The sequence below is a fragment of the Meles meles genome, chromosome 20 (assembly GCF_922984935.1).
Source record: "Meles meles chromosome 20, mMelMel3.1 paternal haplotype, whole genome shotgun sequence".
Lineage (NCBI taxonomy): Eukaryota > Metazoa > Chordata > Mammalia > Carnivora > Mustelidae > Meles > Meles meles.
In genome coordinates this window covers 16,198,141-16,214,877 of record NC_060085.1, presented here as the reverse complement: position 1 = coordinate 16,214,877, position 16,737 = coordinate 16,198,141, and the positions used below count along the sequence as shown (strand labels likewise).

General features: G+C 46.8%; 1 protein-coding gene and 1 non-coding gene across 2 annotated transcripts in view; one reads left to right on the top strand and one right to left on the bottom strand.

Moving 5' to 3' along the window:
* Positions 1-10,724, bottom strand: part of SACM1L (SAC1 like phosphatidylinositide phosphatase) — a 61,228-nt gene extending 50,504 nt beyond the window's left edge. The window contains exon 1 of the mRNA XM_045991618.1: positions 10,611-10,724. Within this exon, the coding sequence (XP_045847574.1) occupies positions 10,611-10,642 (32 nt within the window). The 5' untranslated portion in view covers positions 10,643-10,724. The remainder of the gene's footprint in view (positions 1-10,610) is intronic.
* Positions 10,725-11,061: 337 nt separating this feature from the next.
* On the top strand, positions 11,062-11,134 carry TRNAR-ACG. The gene has a single exon. It is a non-coding gene; the product is annotated as a tRNA-Arg (tRNA).
* Positions 11,135-16,737: the final 5,603 nt, after the last annotated feature.

Here is a 16,737-nt window from a genome sequence, read left to right as displayed (position 1 = left end):
ACAAAAATAGTGAAACACACACACACACACACACACACACAGGGCACATTAAGCATTAAAATTCAAAACACCACACAAAGACAATCCTAAAGTTTCCAGAAAAAGAAAAATAAAAAAGAAAGAAAGAAGCACTGAAATATTCAACAGTCACACTACTGGATTATTCAGCAACAACACACACTGCACGATTCAACAGCAGGTCTTCAAAATTCTACAGGATAATAATTTCTAATTGAGAATTCTATTAACCACACTATCTGAGTATGAGGATAGAATGAGAACAACTTCAGATGTACAACATCTCAAGACACCTTTCTTAGAAAGAAGGAAAAGCTTGTTTCACCAAAATGGAATGAATCAAGAGGTAGACTGAGAATTCAAAATAGGACAGAAGTGAAAAAAATTCTCCTGACGAAGGGATTGTCCGGGACCACAACTATGCAATGAGCCTAAAGAAAAGCCAGTATGAATTAAAGCAGGGCGTAAAGGGCTCCCAGAAGAAAATCTCAGAGAGGAAAATGAATTCATAGTTACTCAACATGCTTCAGAGGAATTTTACTGCTGTCCCAGAGACTGAAGATTCATTAGCAACAGGAACATTTTTTTTAAAAAGTCATGCAAAGGAGTGCCTGGATGGCTCAGTGGGTTAAGCCTCTGCCTTCGGCTCAGGTCATGATCTCAGGGTCCTGGGATCGAGCCCCGAATCGGGCTCTCTGCTCCGCGGGGAATCTGCTTCCCCTCTCTCTCTGCCTGCCTCTCTGCCTACTTGTGATCTCTCTCTGTCTGTGTCAAATAAATAAATAAAACCTTTAAAAAATAAATGAATAAAAAGTCATGCAAAGAAAAAGGAAAAAGGCACTTTTCATTCCTGGAAAAGCAAACATTTTTACTGACTTCATTCGAACCCTACTACATGAGCATAGTAATGTGAACACTTGAGTATCTTACTATAAATATACTGAGAGAAGAAGGGAGGAAAAGAGGGAGAGGTATAAAAGCTAAAGTCTCATCCTCAGAAGTAGGAAGTCATCAGATAACTAAAACTGAAAAAACTCAGGAAACAGCAGTACAAGCACACTGTTTAGAAACGTGGAGTAGAGGGGCATCTGGCTGTCTCTGTCACTGGAACATGCGACTCTTGATCTTGGGTTAAAGTTCAAGTCCCACACTGGGTACAGAGATCACTTAAAAAATATCATCTCTAAAACAATAGGAAGGAAGGAAAGAAGGAAGGAAGGAAGGAAGGAAGGAAGGAAAAAATACTAGAAGAGGGGTGCCTGGGTGGCTCAGTGGGTTAAGCCTCTGCCTTCGGCTCAGGCCTTGATCCCAGCGTCCTGGGATCGAGCCCCACACCGAGCCCCATATGGGGCTCTCTGCTCAGCAGGAAAGCTCTCTGCTTCCTCTTTCTCTCTCTCTCTCTGCCTGCCTCTCTGCCTACTTGTGACCTCTCTCTCTGTCATAAATAAATAAATAATAAATAAATAAAATCTTTTTTAAAAATAAAATACTACAAAGAACTGCTTAAAATGCTGAAAGTCAATGTCCGTGGGACAGGGGGAATTAGGAGTGCAGAACAGTGTTCTCTTTTATTATAAGCTCTGTATACTGATGACTTTTAAAACACCCACAGGTATTTTATTAAAATAAAAAAGAAGTTTAAAAAATATGTTAAGGGGTGCCTGATGCTTTAGTCAGTTAAGTATCTGCCTTCGGCTCAGGTAACGATCCTGGGGTCCTGGGATCAGCCTGGTGCCCCTCCCACTTAGTGGGGAGTCTGCTTCTCCCTCTCCCTTCCCCCCATCCCCCTGCTCTCTCACCAGCTCTAATAAATAAAATCTTTTATAAGTACATAAATAATGTGTTAAAATAACAAAAACAAAAGTAAGAGCAACTGTGGATAGAAATAGGGAGTTTGGGCCCAACAAAGGCTCTAGGACGGTTGTTGGATCCTGCCGCTCAGAGAGATGCTGCTGGAATCCTGGTTGCTGGTGCTCCACCAGCCTGTTCTGCTAATGCTGTTGAAAACAGCTCAAGAACTGGAGCAGTGAAGATATGAACAGTGACCGCCACCTAATCAACATCTCTGAGCAGTCATGGTAAGTGATGACTCAGAATCCCACTGAAGATCACAGCAGGTGTCCTCTCAACTCAGAGTCCTCTACATATCCCTTCGCTGTCGTCTTCTTCCCAACACTCTTTAACTGCCCTTACTACTGACCTGAAGTATATGCACTTTACCCAGTAAAATGTATTCTGTAAGTTTTATGCTCCCCAGGTTTCACTTCAAAAGCTAGTGAAATCAGAGGCGCCTGAGTGGCTCAGTCGTTACGGGTCTGTCTTCAGCTCAGGTCATGATCCCAGAGACCTCCTTGCTCAGTGAGGAGTCTGTTTCTCCCTCCACCTGCTTGTGTTCCCACTCTCACTGTCCTTCTCTCTGTCAAATAAATAAAATCTTTTTTAAAAATCCGTGAAATTAGCTTCAGCTCTCTAGCACTCACCATCAGAAACACTGGAGTAAGCCATCCAGTGGTGTAAGCTTTGCTGGTGCCCACGGTCTTCTTGTTATTTTTGTTTGGGGAGCCTCACCAAATAGGCTACCAGGTGGACAAGGACTCTGCTTATCCATTCTCCTTGGTGTTTCTCACCCAAGAAGACCGCAGAAGCTCAAGTACTATTCTTAGAGAATACTACATAATCAGTCAGCAAATATCTACCTTAAGTTGGGTTTTTTCCTACGGATCTTAACTAATGTTTTCTTTGGCTCAGTGACAAAGGATGAAGGATTTAAAAAAAGCTGTTTTCCTCTCTCCTAGCTAAGGAAAGATCTCGGTGGGTCACATGTTAAGCGGACTGGATGGTATGGTGTACCTAAGGAGAGGGCAAAGAGGCAAAGCAGTGCTTCTCCGATTAGAAAGCCTACAAAGTGTCACTGGTGCCAATTTCCGCCTAGAGCTTTTCAAAATTAACCAGTCAGTGGGCTATACTGAATTCTCAACATAGTAAATACATGGAAACCAAGACAGAAGCCTCCATGATAACCAAGAATCTGGGAGGAAATCCGTCCTCTACAGCCAAAAGAATGGCCCTCAATTGCTGTCAAGTATCTGATTTTAATAAACTCTCTCACGTTACTTTTTTTATGCAATAGATTTTAGAAGCTAAGACATGGAGAGTCCATCCAAGAAGATTATTTGGTCATTAACTATGCTGCTGATATCAAGCTCTGAAGTTCAGAGCAATACCAGAGAGTAAAAAGAGCTCTGGTCCTATATAAACCCGCAAGGCTGTTCGAATCCAACAGGCCTGAAACCATGAACCCTAACCGAACAAGACTACTGCCTCGTTTCTCTCAAACCTGCGTTCTGCTCTCTGTTCAGAGGACACATATTCTGGAAGATACACTGAAACAGCAGAATAGTTAAATAACAACTACTTCCTACTCTGACCGCTTTCATCTGGTTGACTATTTTGCTTTTATAGATTGCTGACCAAGTAGGAGATAAAAAAGAAAATTCCGAGGACTAGGAGTTTAACTCAACGCAGGTAATTCCATTATACTTAATAGAAATGCATTTAATGTTATAGCTACCTGGGATTCACTGGCTCCTAAGAGTGCCTTTTAAAAATTACTCTTGTCAAATTTTAAGAAAAGCAACATATTTAATTATAGCATAAACACAAAATATATTTTTTCAGACTTGGCAATATGATTTTCGAGCGGCTGAAAACATCCCTTTCTCCCCCGTGTAACATTTACATCTCTAGGCAACAAAGCTCACCTCTTCAAAATCCTGTCCCATCCTGGGAGCAAAATCAACCCACTTCAAAAATATTACTATTTGCTGACCTCCACCCATCACAAGGGCTGTTATGAAAAACAAACAGAGAATAATGAGTGTTGCTGAGGATGTAGAGAAACTGGAAAACCGGGCGCTGTTGGCAGGAATATAAAATGCGGTGAAGTGTAGCACTGCAAGAAAACAGCATGGGGGGTCCTCCATGAAACTAAAAATAAGATTAGCTCATGATCCAGCAATTCCACCCCTGGGTTTATGGTCAAAAGAACGGAAAGCGAGGTCTCAAAGAGGTATTTACGCACCCACGCTCACAGTGGTATCATTCACAACAGCCAGAAAGATGGGAGCAACCTAAGCGCCCATCAACAGATGAACGGGGGAGACAAAATGCAGTGCATACGTAAAATGAAAATTGTACAAAAACATACAAAAAGGAAAATTCTGACCCCTACCATTACATGGATGAACTGAGTACATTATGCTAAGTGGAAATAAGCCAGTCACAAAGGGACAAAGACTAGATGATTCCACTTCTATGATGTACTTAGAGGAGTCAAATTCACAGAGACAGAAAGCAGAATGGTGGCTGCCCGGGACTAGGGGGAGGAGGACTGGAGTTTTTGCTAGAGCCTCAAAACTCTGCCAAAAACATGTATCCTCGGGGCGCCTGGGTGGCTCAGTGGGTTAGGCTGCTGCCTTCGGCTCAGGTCATGATCTCAGGGTCCTGGGATCGAGCCCCGCATCGGGCTCTCCGCTCAGCGGGGAGCCTGCTTCCCTTCCTCTCTCTCTCTGCCTGCCTCTCTGCCTACCTGTGATCTCTGTCTGTCAAATAAATAAATAAAGTCTTAAAAAAAAAAATGTATCCTTAAAAAAAATCTTATGTAAGAATTAAATCAAAGTCTTAATAATCAAACCTATCCTACCTCTGGTTCAAACCCTACAGGAGGAACATTTTACTAGCCCTGACTAGCAAAAAGTAAAAACTCAAGACAGTAAAGAAGGGTCCTCTGAGTCCACTACACCTCCACCCAGAAGGCGCTCCCACCACCCCTCATCCATCCACCCTCCAGGTTCCAGGGGTTCCAGCCTTGCGGAGCCCTGCTAGGGTACCTTTGGTACAGCCCAGGTTCATCCCAGACAACCCAGGAGCGCAACCCAATCCCAAACAGTTGCTATTTCCAGGAAGCTAATGCACTTTAAGATTTTATTTATTTATTCGACAGACAGGCAGAGAGGCAGGCAGAGAGAGAGAGAGGAGGAAGAAGGCTCCCTGACAAGCAGAGAGCCCGATTCGGGACTCGATTCCAGGACCCTGAAATCACAACCCGAGCCGAAGGCAGTGGCGCCCAAGCTAATGCACTTTAATTCCATCTTCTTCCTCAAAACCTTGACATCCCACCTACTTCCTATTCTCTGCACCTCCTAAAACCCATTATCTCCAAACCCCAGACTCTTCCAGAATAGTACCAAGTCTAACGACCACCTAATCCGAAGCTCTAATCCACAGCAAAATCCTCCAAGGCCCCCAAGCCTTCCAGAGAACGCTCTTCTACTCTTCTACCCCAGTGTGCTTTGTTTCTCACTTGGCTCTAGAGTGTGTAAGAACCACTGGGACAGCTCAGGTTAAACATCGCAGATTCTCAGCCGGCCCCTCCCCCGAGAGGTTTTTCACTGACTAGGCCTCCTGTGAGGCTCTGGGAGACGCACAAGCACCGCTAGTAATCTGACGCAGCCCAGCACTAACCCAGGCTCCAGCTCCAGCCCCCAAGCCAACCAGTACCTTGGACATCAACTCTGCGTTATCTGTGCCCATATTTATAACCTTCCCTTCCCTCCATCCTTCCTTGCAAAGAGATGAGTGAACATGCTTTCTGTTGCTTGTACTGGACAGACCACGTATGTCTTCATCACTGTGTGACTCAGTTTCCATCTGGTCAGGGCTGTATCATGGCCGTCCCGCTGACCTCACAACTCTGGCCACCTCTTACAAAGAAAGGTGACTTCCTAACAGGGAACAATGCTTCAGAAGCAAGCTGCAGCCTAATTCACTTTCTAAAGGACTTCCTGTCTTTAACACCTGTTTCAGCTGACTTTTTAAAGGCAGGGGTCCTTTAAATATTTCCAGTAATGGACTTCTGGTGTAATTGTGTCGTAATTTCAAATTTATCATTGGCTGACATTCTCTATGCTTTATCCAAGTAACTTAAAAAGAAAAAAGGAGTCACAAAATAGATTATTTAGAACTGCCTAGATTTTTTTTAAAGATTTTATTTATTTCTTTAACAGAGAGAGATCACAAGTAGGTAGAGAGGCAGGCAGAGAGAGAGGGAGGGAAGCAGGCTCCCCACCGAGCAGAGAGCCCAATGTGGGGCTCGATCCCAGGACCCTGAGATCATGACCTGAGCCAAAGGCAGAGACTTAACCCACTGAGCCACCCAGGCGCTCCAAACTGCCTGGATGTTTCAGAAGAATTTTAAATTCTAAGCACATCAATATTCTGTTTTCCATATTAAAAATCCATATGGACATATCGACTATTTTCAAATATAAGTGACCCGCTTCTATACCAGGCACATCCAAGAACCCAGGTGAAAGCAATCTGATAAGAAAAAAAGCAGTGTGAATAACGCAGTGTAATGGAAAGATCTCTGATCTCCGGACTCTGACCCTGCTATGTTCCAAGGCCAGTTCTGCCATGGCTGGGCTGTGTGACCTGCCTGTGGGGCCAAGGGCAATTATTTCTGTCTTCAACAATGATGGAGGATATACGTCAATGCGTGACTTCACAGAGGCACTGGAAGACAATCACCTACACAGAAGGACTTAAGCAGCTGCTACTTCAAAAGAATACAATCCAAAGTACCCTGGGTGTGTCATTTTCAGATGCTGGTGGCATCTCTACATTGGAAAGTGCATTTACTTAGGTGATTCACCGAGGATCTCTCTGCACAAGGCCTTATGCGAGGTACTGAGGAGGAGCAGAGAAGAAATCAATGTTGGGATGGTTGGAATCTGTTCTACACACGTGCAACCTAGCGGGAGAACCAAAGCATAAGCACTACGATTTTTCATCATTTCTCGGTGGTGAAGCGCGTAGGAGGAGCACCTGGGTGGCTCAGTCGGTTGAGCGTCCAACTCTCGATCTCAGCTCAGGTCTTGATCTCAAAGTAGTGAGTTCAAGTGCCATACGGGGCTCCACACGGAGCCCACTTAAAAAGGGGGGGGTGCCCCACGTGGTGAAGTCAAGTAAGTGTCTGACTCCTGGTTTCGGCTCAGGGTCAGGAGGCTGATCTCAGGGTCAGGAGGCTGAGCCCCACATCGGGCCCTATACTCAGCACAGAGTCTGCTAGTTTCTCTTTCCCTCTGCTCTCTGCTCCTCCACCCTCCCCTGCAAGCCCATGCATGGACGTGCACTCTCTCTCTCTCTGGTTCTCAAGTTAATTAACTAATTAATGTTCTTTAAAAAGGCAAACAGTGCTACGAATTGATCATTCTACTTCCAGTCTTCCACACTGCACATCAATCCTAAGAGACAGAATGTGCAAGCCAGATGGACGTCTGGTGTCCAGTCCCTGTGATGGTGAACTCTTCTGGGAGCTCAGTGAAGGGAAAGATGCGGGGAAAAGGCTTCTCAGAGAAAGTGAGTCTCTCTGTCAATTACACCGGGTATCTCCTCCACACTCTTTTTTTCCCCCCACACTCTCTTTCAATCGTCATAATAATCCTGTGAAGTAGGACCGTTCTCATTTCACAGATGAAAAACGGATTCAGAGATAAGTAACATGGCCACGACACAAAGCGAGTAACAAGTTCAGGATCTGAATCAAAGTCTCCTCTAACCAAAAATGCCTGCATCTCTCAGCTCTACCATGGGTCCACGATCGTGATTAGCATGTAAAGTCGGGAGAGAAGGCGGCATTTTCGTTGAAGGATCAAAATAAAATAAGCGCAAGCTTTAGCTTAAAAGAGCATGGCCGAGTTGGTGGAAAGGGGAAAGAATGCACTGAGCAGTTAGAGGAAATACGGTTAAGGGTTAGCTTAGGAAGAGGCTGGAATCCAGATGACTAAGAAATGTGGGCTCAATCCTATTGGCAAGATGGAACTGGGGACTGTAAGCAGGAGAGCAGCTGATAAAATCAGGGCAGTAATGAGCAAGGTGAACTTCACAGCAGGACAGAGATGGACTGCAAATGGGTGACATAATGCAGAACAAATTATCATTTAACATCCCGGGCATTTCAATATTGTGACACACTCAGCAGCAGCAGTTTTGTAATAAATGGTCAAACTGCCTCTTGGATGGCTCTCTCTTAAAACATCTCTAGGCATGTTTTTTAAAATGGCCATTACTGGGGCATCTGGTGGCTCAGTTGGTAGACATCTGCCTTCCGCTCAGGTCATGAGCCCAGGGTGCTGGGATCAAGCCCCACATAGGGCTCCCTGCTCAGTGGGAGGCCTGTGTCTCCCTCTCCTACTCCCCATGCTTGTGCTCCCTCTCTTGCTGTCTCCCTCTGTCAAATAAATACAATCTTTTAAAAAAAAAAAAAGGCTATTATTAGGGTGCCTGGGTGTCTCAGTCAGTTAAGTGTCTGCCTTCGGCTCAGGTCATGATCCCAGGGTCCTGGAATTGAGCCCCATGTCAGGCTCCCTGCTCAGCGGGGAGCCTGCTTCTCCTTCTCCCTCTACCTGCCACTCTGCCTACTTGTGTGTGCTCTATCTCTGTCAAATAAATTAAAACCTTTAAAAATAAATAAATAAATAAATATGGTTATTATGTCCTATTCATTCTTACATGAGTCAGAAACTACTGCCATGTCCAAATGCATCTAAAAAATAAACAACACCCCTTAGGTCAGAGGCCACATATAAGAACCTTGGACAGCATGCCTCAGAGCAGTAAGGCCCAAAAAGAGAGATTCCAACTCACAAACTTCTTGGTAAGAAAAACAACATTACACAAAAGCCGGCTCTTCACATACAGACCGGCACGCAAAACTTCTACTGGGGGAATAAAGTTAAGGACTGACACATTAGAGACCGGCTTTCACATAACCCCAGATTTACTTTCTCAACTCAGATTCATAGTCTCCACTTCTACAAAAATCAATACAAAAGCATCAACCGCCCCACTTAAGGGCCCTTCTCTTTAGTGGATCTAGAACATTTTTTTTTCTTTTTTTAAGGTTTAGACTGATGAATTTAGTGACTCCCTAGCAGCGTATAAGCAATCATGAGAATTCTCAAGTTCTCCACCTCTGCCACATTCAAGGAAAATTTAACTGCATTCCATAACCCAATACCGAGCAGCATCGAGCCAACGCTCCATCCTGCTTAAATACAGATGAAACTCGGTGCAGGATAGCACCAAGCCCTTCAGTGACTATCAGATAGTCAGCGATAACCTAATTAGCCAGCAGAGGACACGTGACACCGGCCTAGCCAGTACTCTAGTCAAAGACATTTTGCAGGATCCATTCACCACCAAGGTGATCACCTTGCAGAGGGAAACTGGGAGAGAAGACGGAAACCCGGCAAAGGAAAATGTGAACGGAAGTGTGCAACTGGGCTTTCAAAGAGAATTACAGTACACAAAAGTGGCAAAGGAGGGGACTGAAAAAAAATAATAATAATGTTTTCTGCAAAACAACTCACGTCAAGGAGATGACCTCACTCCCAATTTTGCACCCAAACTTTAAATTGAACCTTCCAGAAAGTTAAGTGAGTTTGAGGTTCCAGAGAGCACAGGAAGTGCCCAAACCACATTTTAATGTCCTCATATCCCTACAAAGGAAATACGATCCCTCTGCCTAAGTCCCAAGGTATTTTAGCTCACTTAGGGATAGGTAAGCTTCCCCAAAATTACATTTGCTTCTGAGGCCAAGTACATTCTGAGACTAGGGCAACTGGCTTTTCAGTCTAGAGGTAAAGTATTAAACCCAAAGTAGTACAAAGTTATTCAGAGGCAAGAAAACCAAGGGGCTGATAGTAATGCTCAAATGAATGCATGTTTTTATTCAGGACAAATGAAAAGAACCTACAATTACTCAATTTCCAACTCTAACAACCAGAGTCTATTTCTCAAAGTCTCAAGAACTTAGCTTTACCGGGAAGTCCATCTGCAGTGCCAAAATTCTCGAGAATGGCCTCTGGCCGTCAACAGGAACTTAACCCGCTTTGTGCTTAAGTTGTATAATATTTAAAACCAAGCAAATCCTTCAGGAGCTCAAGAGTATGGACGCTTCTTTTTATCTGCACCTTCAAAGCTGGTCAGACAGGCATTGGTGCCCAGATAAGATACGTCGATTTGTGTGGGGACTCTAACGTGCTGTCATGGGTCCATTACACAAGAGGGCGGGGGGTGGGGGGACGACAACAAACTTCTCTTTCCTCTGCTAAGCAATAAAGATAAATTCAGCCGCCACCTCTCTAACAAACAAAGTGGGTGGGGAGGAACGCGCCCGGAGCATGCCGCATCGCAACGCCGACCCCGGCTCGCTGGAAGCCGGTCTGCAGCTTCGCTCTCCCGCCGTGGGCGCTGAGGCCGAGCAGGGCGAAGAAAGGCCGGCGACGCTGTCATTCCCGGGGTCCCCGGCCTGTGGCGACTCCCGCCGGGCCTTCCGGCGGCCGCGACCTACAAGCTCCCGGACGGGCCGCGCCGGGAGAGGAGGGCGGGGACCGCCAGGGGCTCCCACACCCGGCCCGCAGCCCCGGGACTCAGGAGCCCTGCCGGAGGCCGGGGTCCCGCACCTGCCGCCCCGTCCCGCCGCCCAGCAGGCCCCCTTCGCTCATCGGACTCTGGCCCGCGGGACTCACAGCTTCAGCCGCTCATAGGTCGTCGCCGCCATCGTGCACCACTAGCTCCTTCTTCCTCTTTCCGCCCGCCCCGCCCCGCGCCACCACCTCCGCCACCGCGGTACCGTTCGCCCAGCTCCGCGGCCGCAGCGCCTGGGTCGCCCCACCCCTCTCCCCGCCCCGCCCGGCCCCCAGCGGACGGGAGACGGCCGTGGACAAACTTAGTAGGCGCGCTAAAGAGCGCGAAAGCAGCTGTCGGGAGTGTGGATTGGAGCGCGCCGAAAAGCGCCGTGACGTACACGCTGCGGATTGGCGGAGAGCTTTTGCTTGAGAAAGGCGGAGCCGTGGGAGCTGTGGGCGGGAGCCGCGGTGCGGCGGGGCGGGGGCGGCCAGAAAGGCGGCGCTGCTGTGGGAAACCTGCCGAAACTGCGTCAGGGCTGATCTACATCACTGCGAAGCCCTTTCTAGCACAGGGCCAGTGGCGCAATGGATAACGCGTCTGACTACGGATCAGAAGATTCTAGGTTCGACTCCTGGCTGGCTCGGACAGTGCTTTTTACCGCATCTGGTTGAATAGTACAGGGTTCCCGTGGAAGGGGCTCCGGCTAGAGTGTGAGGGTTAAATAGCTGAGTTTTACCGCCACTTTCCCCGAAATGTCGTCTTTTCGGCTGTGTGTGGCATCGCGAGTTGTGTGAGATGGTTTGTAAATGACGAGGAGCTCCTCTTGATGATGCAGGAGTCCCTGTGAATGGGGTACATATAGGAAGACATGCCCGAAAAGGCGGCCGTTTGGAGTCGGGGGCGCGCGGTGGCCGGAGGCTGGACACCGAAGCGCTCTCCCGGCCGCGGTGCTGGCTTTCTTCCCTGGGGCAGAGAGCCCCGTAGTGACGGGAAAAGCGGCGCCGCCCGTTTCCCCGGACGGCGTGGGCTCCCCCGCTGCGGAGAGCGAGTGCTGCGCTGCGTGCAGGCCCCGCAACCGTGTCCTCGGAGGGGTCCGCGTGCAAAGGCCACCTGACCCCCAGATTTCCCCGGATGCCCTCAAACACGCGTGTTTTTTACGGTGAGATCACCCCTAGGTTACCTGGCGTATTAGATTACGCCTGGCTCGAAGACCTCGAAGGCAGGAAACCTCTGCGGGGGAAAGCGGACTCGAACCCGCGGACTCGCCAAGATAATCTTTCCAATATAACATTCTTTTTCCTCCTTTTCATGGAAAATTTGTGAATTACAGAAAACTACTTGGAATAAAAATAATGTGAGTTCCCATCCCGAGATCACAGCTATGAATAATTTTTTTTTCCCCGGGTCGCCTGGGTGGCTCAGTTGGTTGAGCAACTGCCTCAGGCTGGGGTCATGATCCCAGAATTCTGGGATGGAACCTTACATCCATCCGGGCTCCCTGCTCAGCGGAGAGTCGGCTTCTCCTTCTGCTTCTCCTTCTCCCCTGCTTGTGCTCTCCTGCCCTCTCCCCGTAAAATAAAGAAATACTTTTTAAAATTAAATATTTTTTTCCTTTTAGATATTTTTGCTTCCAGCCTTTTAAATATGGCTATACCTGCCGACGTATTTTTCCAGATTTGGGGTTGTATTAGAAATGCCTTTGTGGTCCCATTTTGTCCCCTTTGATTTCTGTCTGAGATTTCAGGTCATTAAATAGACTTTGAAGCTACCCCGTCCAAGAACTAGATAATTTTAAGCATTATCCTCTTGTTGGAAATTTGGGGTGTTGTTAGCTTAACACTTTTTAAAGATAATGCTGTGTGGATTATTTCGGATGTGGCTTATAAATTTCTAGATCTGGAAGGATCAAGTGGACATTTTTGAGACCTCGAACATATTTTCAAATTGCCCTCTAAGAAAATAAAATGGACACATTTCCATTAACAGCATCTGTTTTCTTGCTTGCTAATCAACACTGAGTGTTATAGATCGCATTATGATTTCTTTGCAATTTTCATAATAGAAAAATGGAACTTCTTTTTACACACATTACTTAATGTATCTAGTCTCTTGATGTATGTTGTATGTATTGTTGTTCTTAGATCTGTTGGGTTTTCTTTTTAACGTTATTTATTTATTTGACAGAGAGAGAGAGATCACAAGTAGATAGAGAGGCAGACAGAGAGAGGGAGAGGCAGGCTCCCCGTTGAGCAGAGAGCCCTGATGCGGGGCTCTATCATAGGACCGGAGATCATGACCTGAGCCAAAGGCAGAGGGTTAACCCACTGAGCCTCCCAGGCGCCCCTCTTAAGTTTTTTAGTATATAAAGGACACTAATTCTTTGGCTATCAAACACAATGCAATCTTCCAGTTACCTTTTTTTAAATTTTTGTTTATTTATTTATTTGACAGACAGAGATCACAAGTAGGCAGAGCAGCAGGCAGAGAGAGGGAAGAAGCAGGCTCCCTGCTGAGCAGAGAGCCTGACGTGGGGCTCCATCCCAGGACCCTGGGATCATGACCTGAGCAGAAGGCAGAGGCTTAACCCACTGAGCCACCCAGGCGCCCCATCACTTACCTTTTCCTTATAGTATTTTTGAACCTAACATAATTTTCACAACTATATATTCGAATTTACCAATATATCACTTTATGGTATCTTCTGTGGCATAGATGGTCTTTTAAAAAATTTTTGTGTGCTTGTATTGTTTTTCCCATTTAATCCACTTGTAATTATTTTTGTCCTCCCAATGGAAAGATGAATTAAGTCTTAAAGCCTATCACTCTTATTGAGCAATTAATTACGAGCTCTAAACTCTTTGCTTGGACTAATTCAATCAATCCTACAACAATCCTATTAAACAAGTTCAGTTATCCCCGTTTTTACACGTGCCAGAGCTAAATTTGCTTAAGGTTATTGAGCAATTAGGTGGTGGAGCCTGAGTTAGAGCTTGGGTCTGGGCTCTTGATCCCAAAGTCATCCTGGCCTTGAGCTTACTGTGCACCAGAGGGTGACAAGGTGAGTGGACTCAGGGTCATTCCGTATCTGGGTGTGAATGACAATCAAGTGCGTGCCTCAGCTTTCAATCAGATCTCGTCTGTTTAAGTCCGGATGACGCTTCAGCTCACCAGCTGTGGGCTCTTGGATGTTTCCTCTCCTTTAATAAGATGGGAATATAAATTGCCGCCTATCTCTTCAGGCTTTAAGAAAAGACTGCTTTCAGCTGCACAACCACCACCCTGCAGAGAGCTCCTGACACTCTAATCATGTCACCATATAGAAGTTCTATTCACCGCAGAACAAAGACACAAAAGGTTGAACTTTCTTTGCCAGTTGTGTAATACAAGCCAAGGCCTTCGTGAGCACTCAGCGAGAATGGAAAATGGAAACTAATCCAGGCAGAAACAAACATTCTTCCGGGGCTTTTCAGTGCCTAGCAAGCCCAAATCCGATCTAAGGAGAACAATGTTCAGGATAAGAAATCAGGCAAAAGGGGCGCCTGGGTGGCTCAGTGGGTTAAAGCCTCTGCCTTCGGTCGGGTCATGATCCCAGGGTCCTGGGATTGAGCCCCACATCGGGCTCTCTGCTCCGCGGGGAGCCTTCTTCCTCCTCTCTCTCTGCCTGCCTCTCTGCCTAATTGTGATTTCTCTCTGTCAAATAAATAAAATATTTAAAAAAAAAAAAAAGAAAGAAATCAGGCAAAGGGTAAGTAATATGAGTGGACACCTTTAGCCAAGTTTTTCCTATCGTGAAATTATGTTACCTGTGTAAATACAAATATAATTTTTTATAAAATCGGCCAAGGGGCTTCCCATAGAAGCAATCCTATAGCTGTAGATGAGGGTTTTGGCACCATATAAATGATCTCTGTTGCCCGATTTTATGTCCATGCTTCTGTAGGGGAGTGTGGCTCCCAAATGTAGCTCATACATACTTTTTTTTTTTTTTAAGATTTTATTTGACAGAGAGACATCACAAGCAGGGGGAGCAGCAGGCAGAGAAAGAGAAGGAAGCAGGCTCCCCGCTGAGCAGAGAGCCCGACGCGGGTCTCGATCCCAGAGCCGTAAGATCATGACCTGAGCCGAAGGCAGAGGTTTTAACCCACTGAGTCACCCAGGTGCCCCCTCTTACCTACTTTTGATCCGTTATGTCTGTTGCGTGGGGCTCCGCCTTACTGCCAAGTCTCCAAATTGGGTGTATTTCCTCACTTCCCCTCTATCACCTGCTGTGGGCCAGGTCCATGGGCAACTCAGGGCCCACAGCCACCTGCCCTTGTGGGCTTGGGTCAGGTGGAGGGACGTTCGGATAACCCAAGTGATGGGAGTGCCTTAGGTAACCAGGGCTTCTCCTAAAACTGTTCCATCTGCAGCAGTCACATACCTGGAACCTTCTCCTGGACCAGACCACTGGCTTATGTCCCTCCTCTCCCCCTCCCCGCCACCCCACTGCAGAGTATGCCAATTCTGCAGTCAAATGCTCTACCACCAGAGTGTGTCTATTCTGATTTGTTTTTACACCCAGAATCCGAGGTTCAAATCACTTTTATATATGAAGCTTTTCTGTTGTCAATCCAGGGAAAATGTGAACCCCATTTCTAGCAATGCTTGAAGAAAATGCACTTAATAATCCCAGGATATTCTTTCATTCTACCTTAAAAGTTTGTTGGACTCTGTAGTAAGCCTGAGTAGTACTCCCCCACCAAGAAATCTACGGCCTAATCCCCAGAACCCGTGAATAGCTTATCCCACAAAGTAAAAGAGATTTCGCAGATGGGATTAGTTAAGGGGCTGTGAGATGAGCCCGGGATTATCCTAGACCACATGGGCGTGCCCAGTGTCATCACAGGGGTCCTCACAAGAAAGCAGCAGGAGGGGGAGAGAGAGAGAAGGTGTGCCAACAGACTTCAGTGACAGAGCCGTAAACCACGGAGTGTAGGTGGCCTCTAGTAGCTGAAAAACGGCAAGGGACAGATTCGCCCCTAGAGCCTGCAGAAGGAACTTTGGTTCTACTGACACCTTGATTCAAGCTTTAGAAGACCCATTTCTCCAGAATCATGGGACATGTGTGGTTTTAAGCCACTAAATTTGGTTATTTGTCCCAGAAGCGATGAGAAACCAAGGGGCGCCTGGGTGGCTCCGTCGGTTAAGCATCTGCCTTCGGCTTTTGTCATGATCCCGGGGTCCTGGAATTGAGCCCCGCATCAGGCTCTCTGCTCCGTGGGGAGTCTGCTTCTCCCTTTCCCTGCCCCCGGCTTGTGTTCTCTCTCTCTCGCTTAAATAAATAAAAAGAAACCAATACAGACACCAGCAGAGAACAGCGACAGGCGACAGGCTCCTCCCCACCAACCCACCCATGAGTGTTTCAGGCTAAATGGCTCTAACAAGACAACCTGGGATAGACTCTCGGCTTGGTTTACCAGGTCCTCAATGCTCAGAGAGTAACTTTATCCTTCTGTGACTCGGTTGCCTTATCCATAAGCTAAAGGATTATAAAGAATATGGTCCTTAGAATAGACCTAGTACCTGCTGACCCCACAAAGAAGGTCAGCTACACCTGTTGTTACTGCTTTAATCACAGAACTTAAGACCAAATCCGATTTCCTCACCGTTTCAGACCCAAATGGCCCAAAACCTGAGCTGGCTGGTTGGTGTCTGTTCCTGATTGTGCCATCTCCACCCAGGACCAGGTTCGGGGATGTCACGTGGATCGCCTGAAATTGGCCATGAGGGGAATATGTACATTACAGAAACCAGCAAACACCACAAATCGGAGCCTCGTCCCCACCGCCCACCCCAAAGCTGGGCCACCAGCACACCTTGGCCCAGGCCACCTTTCTCCCTGACTATATAGTTTCATCCCTTATGGAATCAGGGTCACAGGAAAACTGATTTATGAAATCAGTACATGTGCTCTTTCACCATTAAAGAGGTTTTATTTTCCAGTAAGACACCCAGCCCCACCCTGTCAGTATCCTTGGGCTCAATTTTCCTGCGTCCCTGGCGGCCACGAGAACTAACCTGAAGCCTGAAGCAGCCCATGGACTGAGTGATGGAAGGTGAAGGAGTCCCTGGACCTGCTCTGCCACCCCAGGGACTCCAAGCACACACTCAGCCCCTCCCTCTGCAAGCCCTCATCTCTGGGACTCTGATCAGAAACTCATTAGAAAAAAACTATAGGGCGCCTGGGTGGCTCAGTGGATTTTAAGC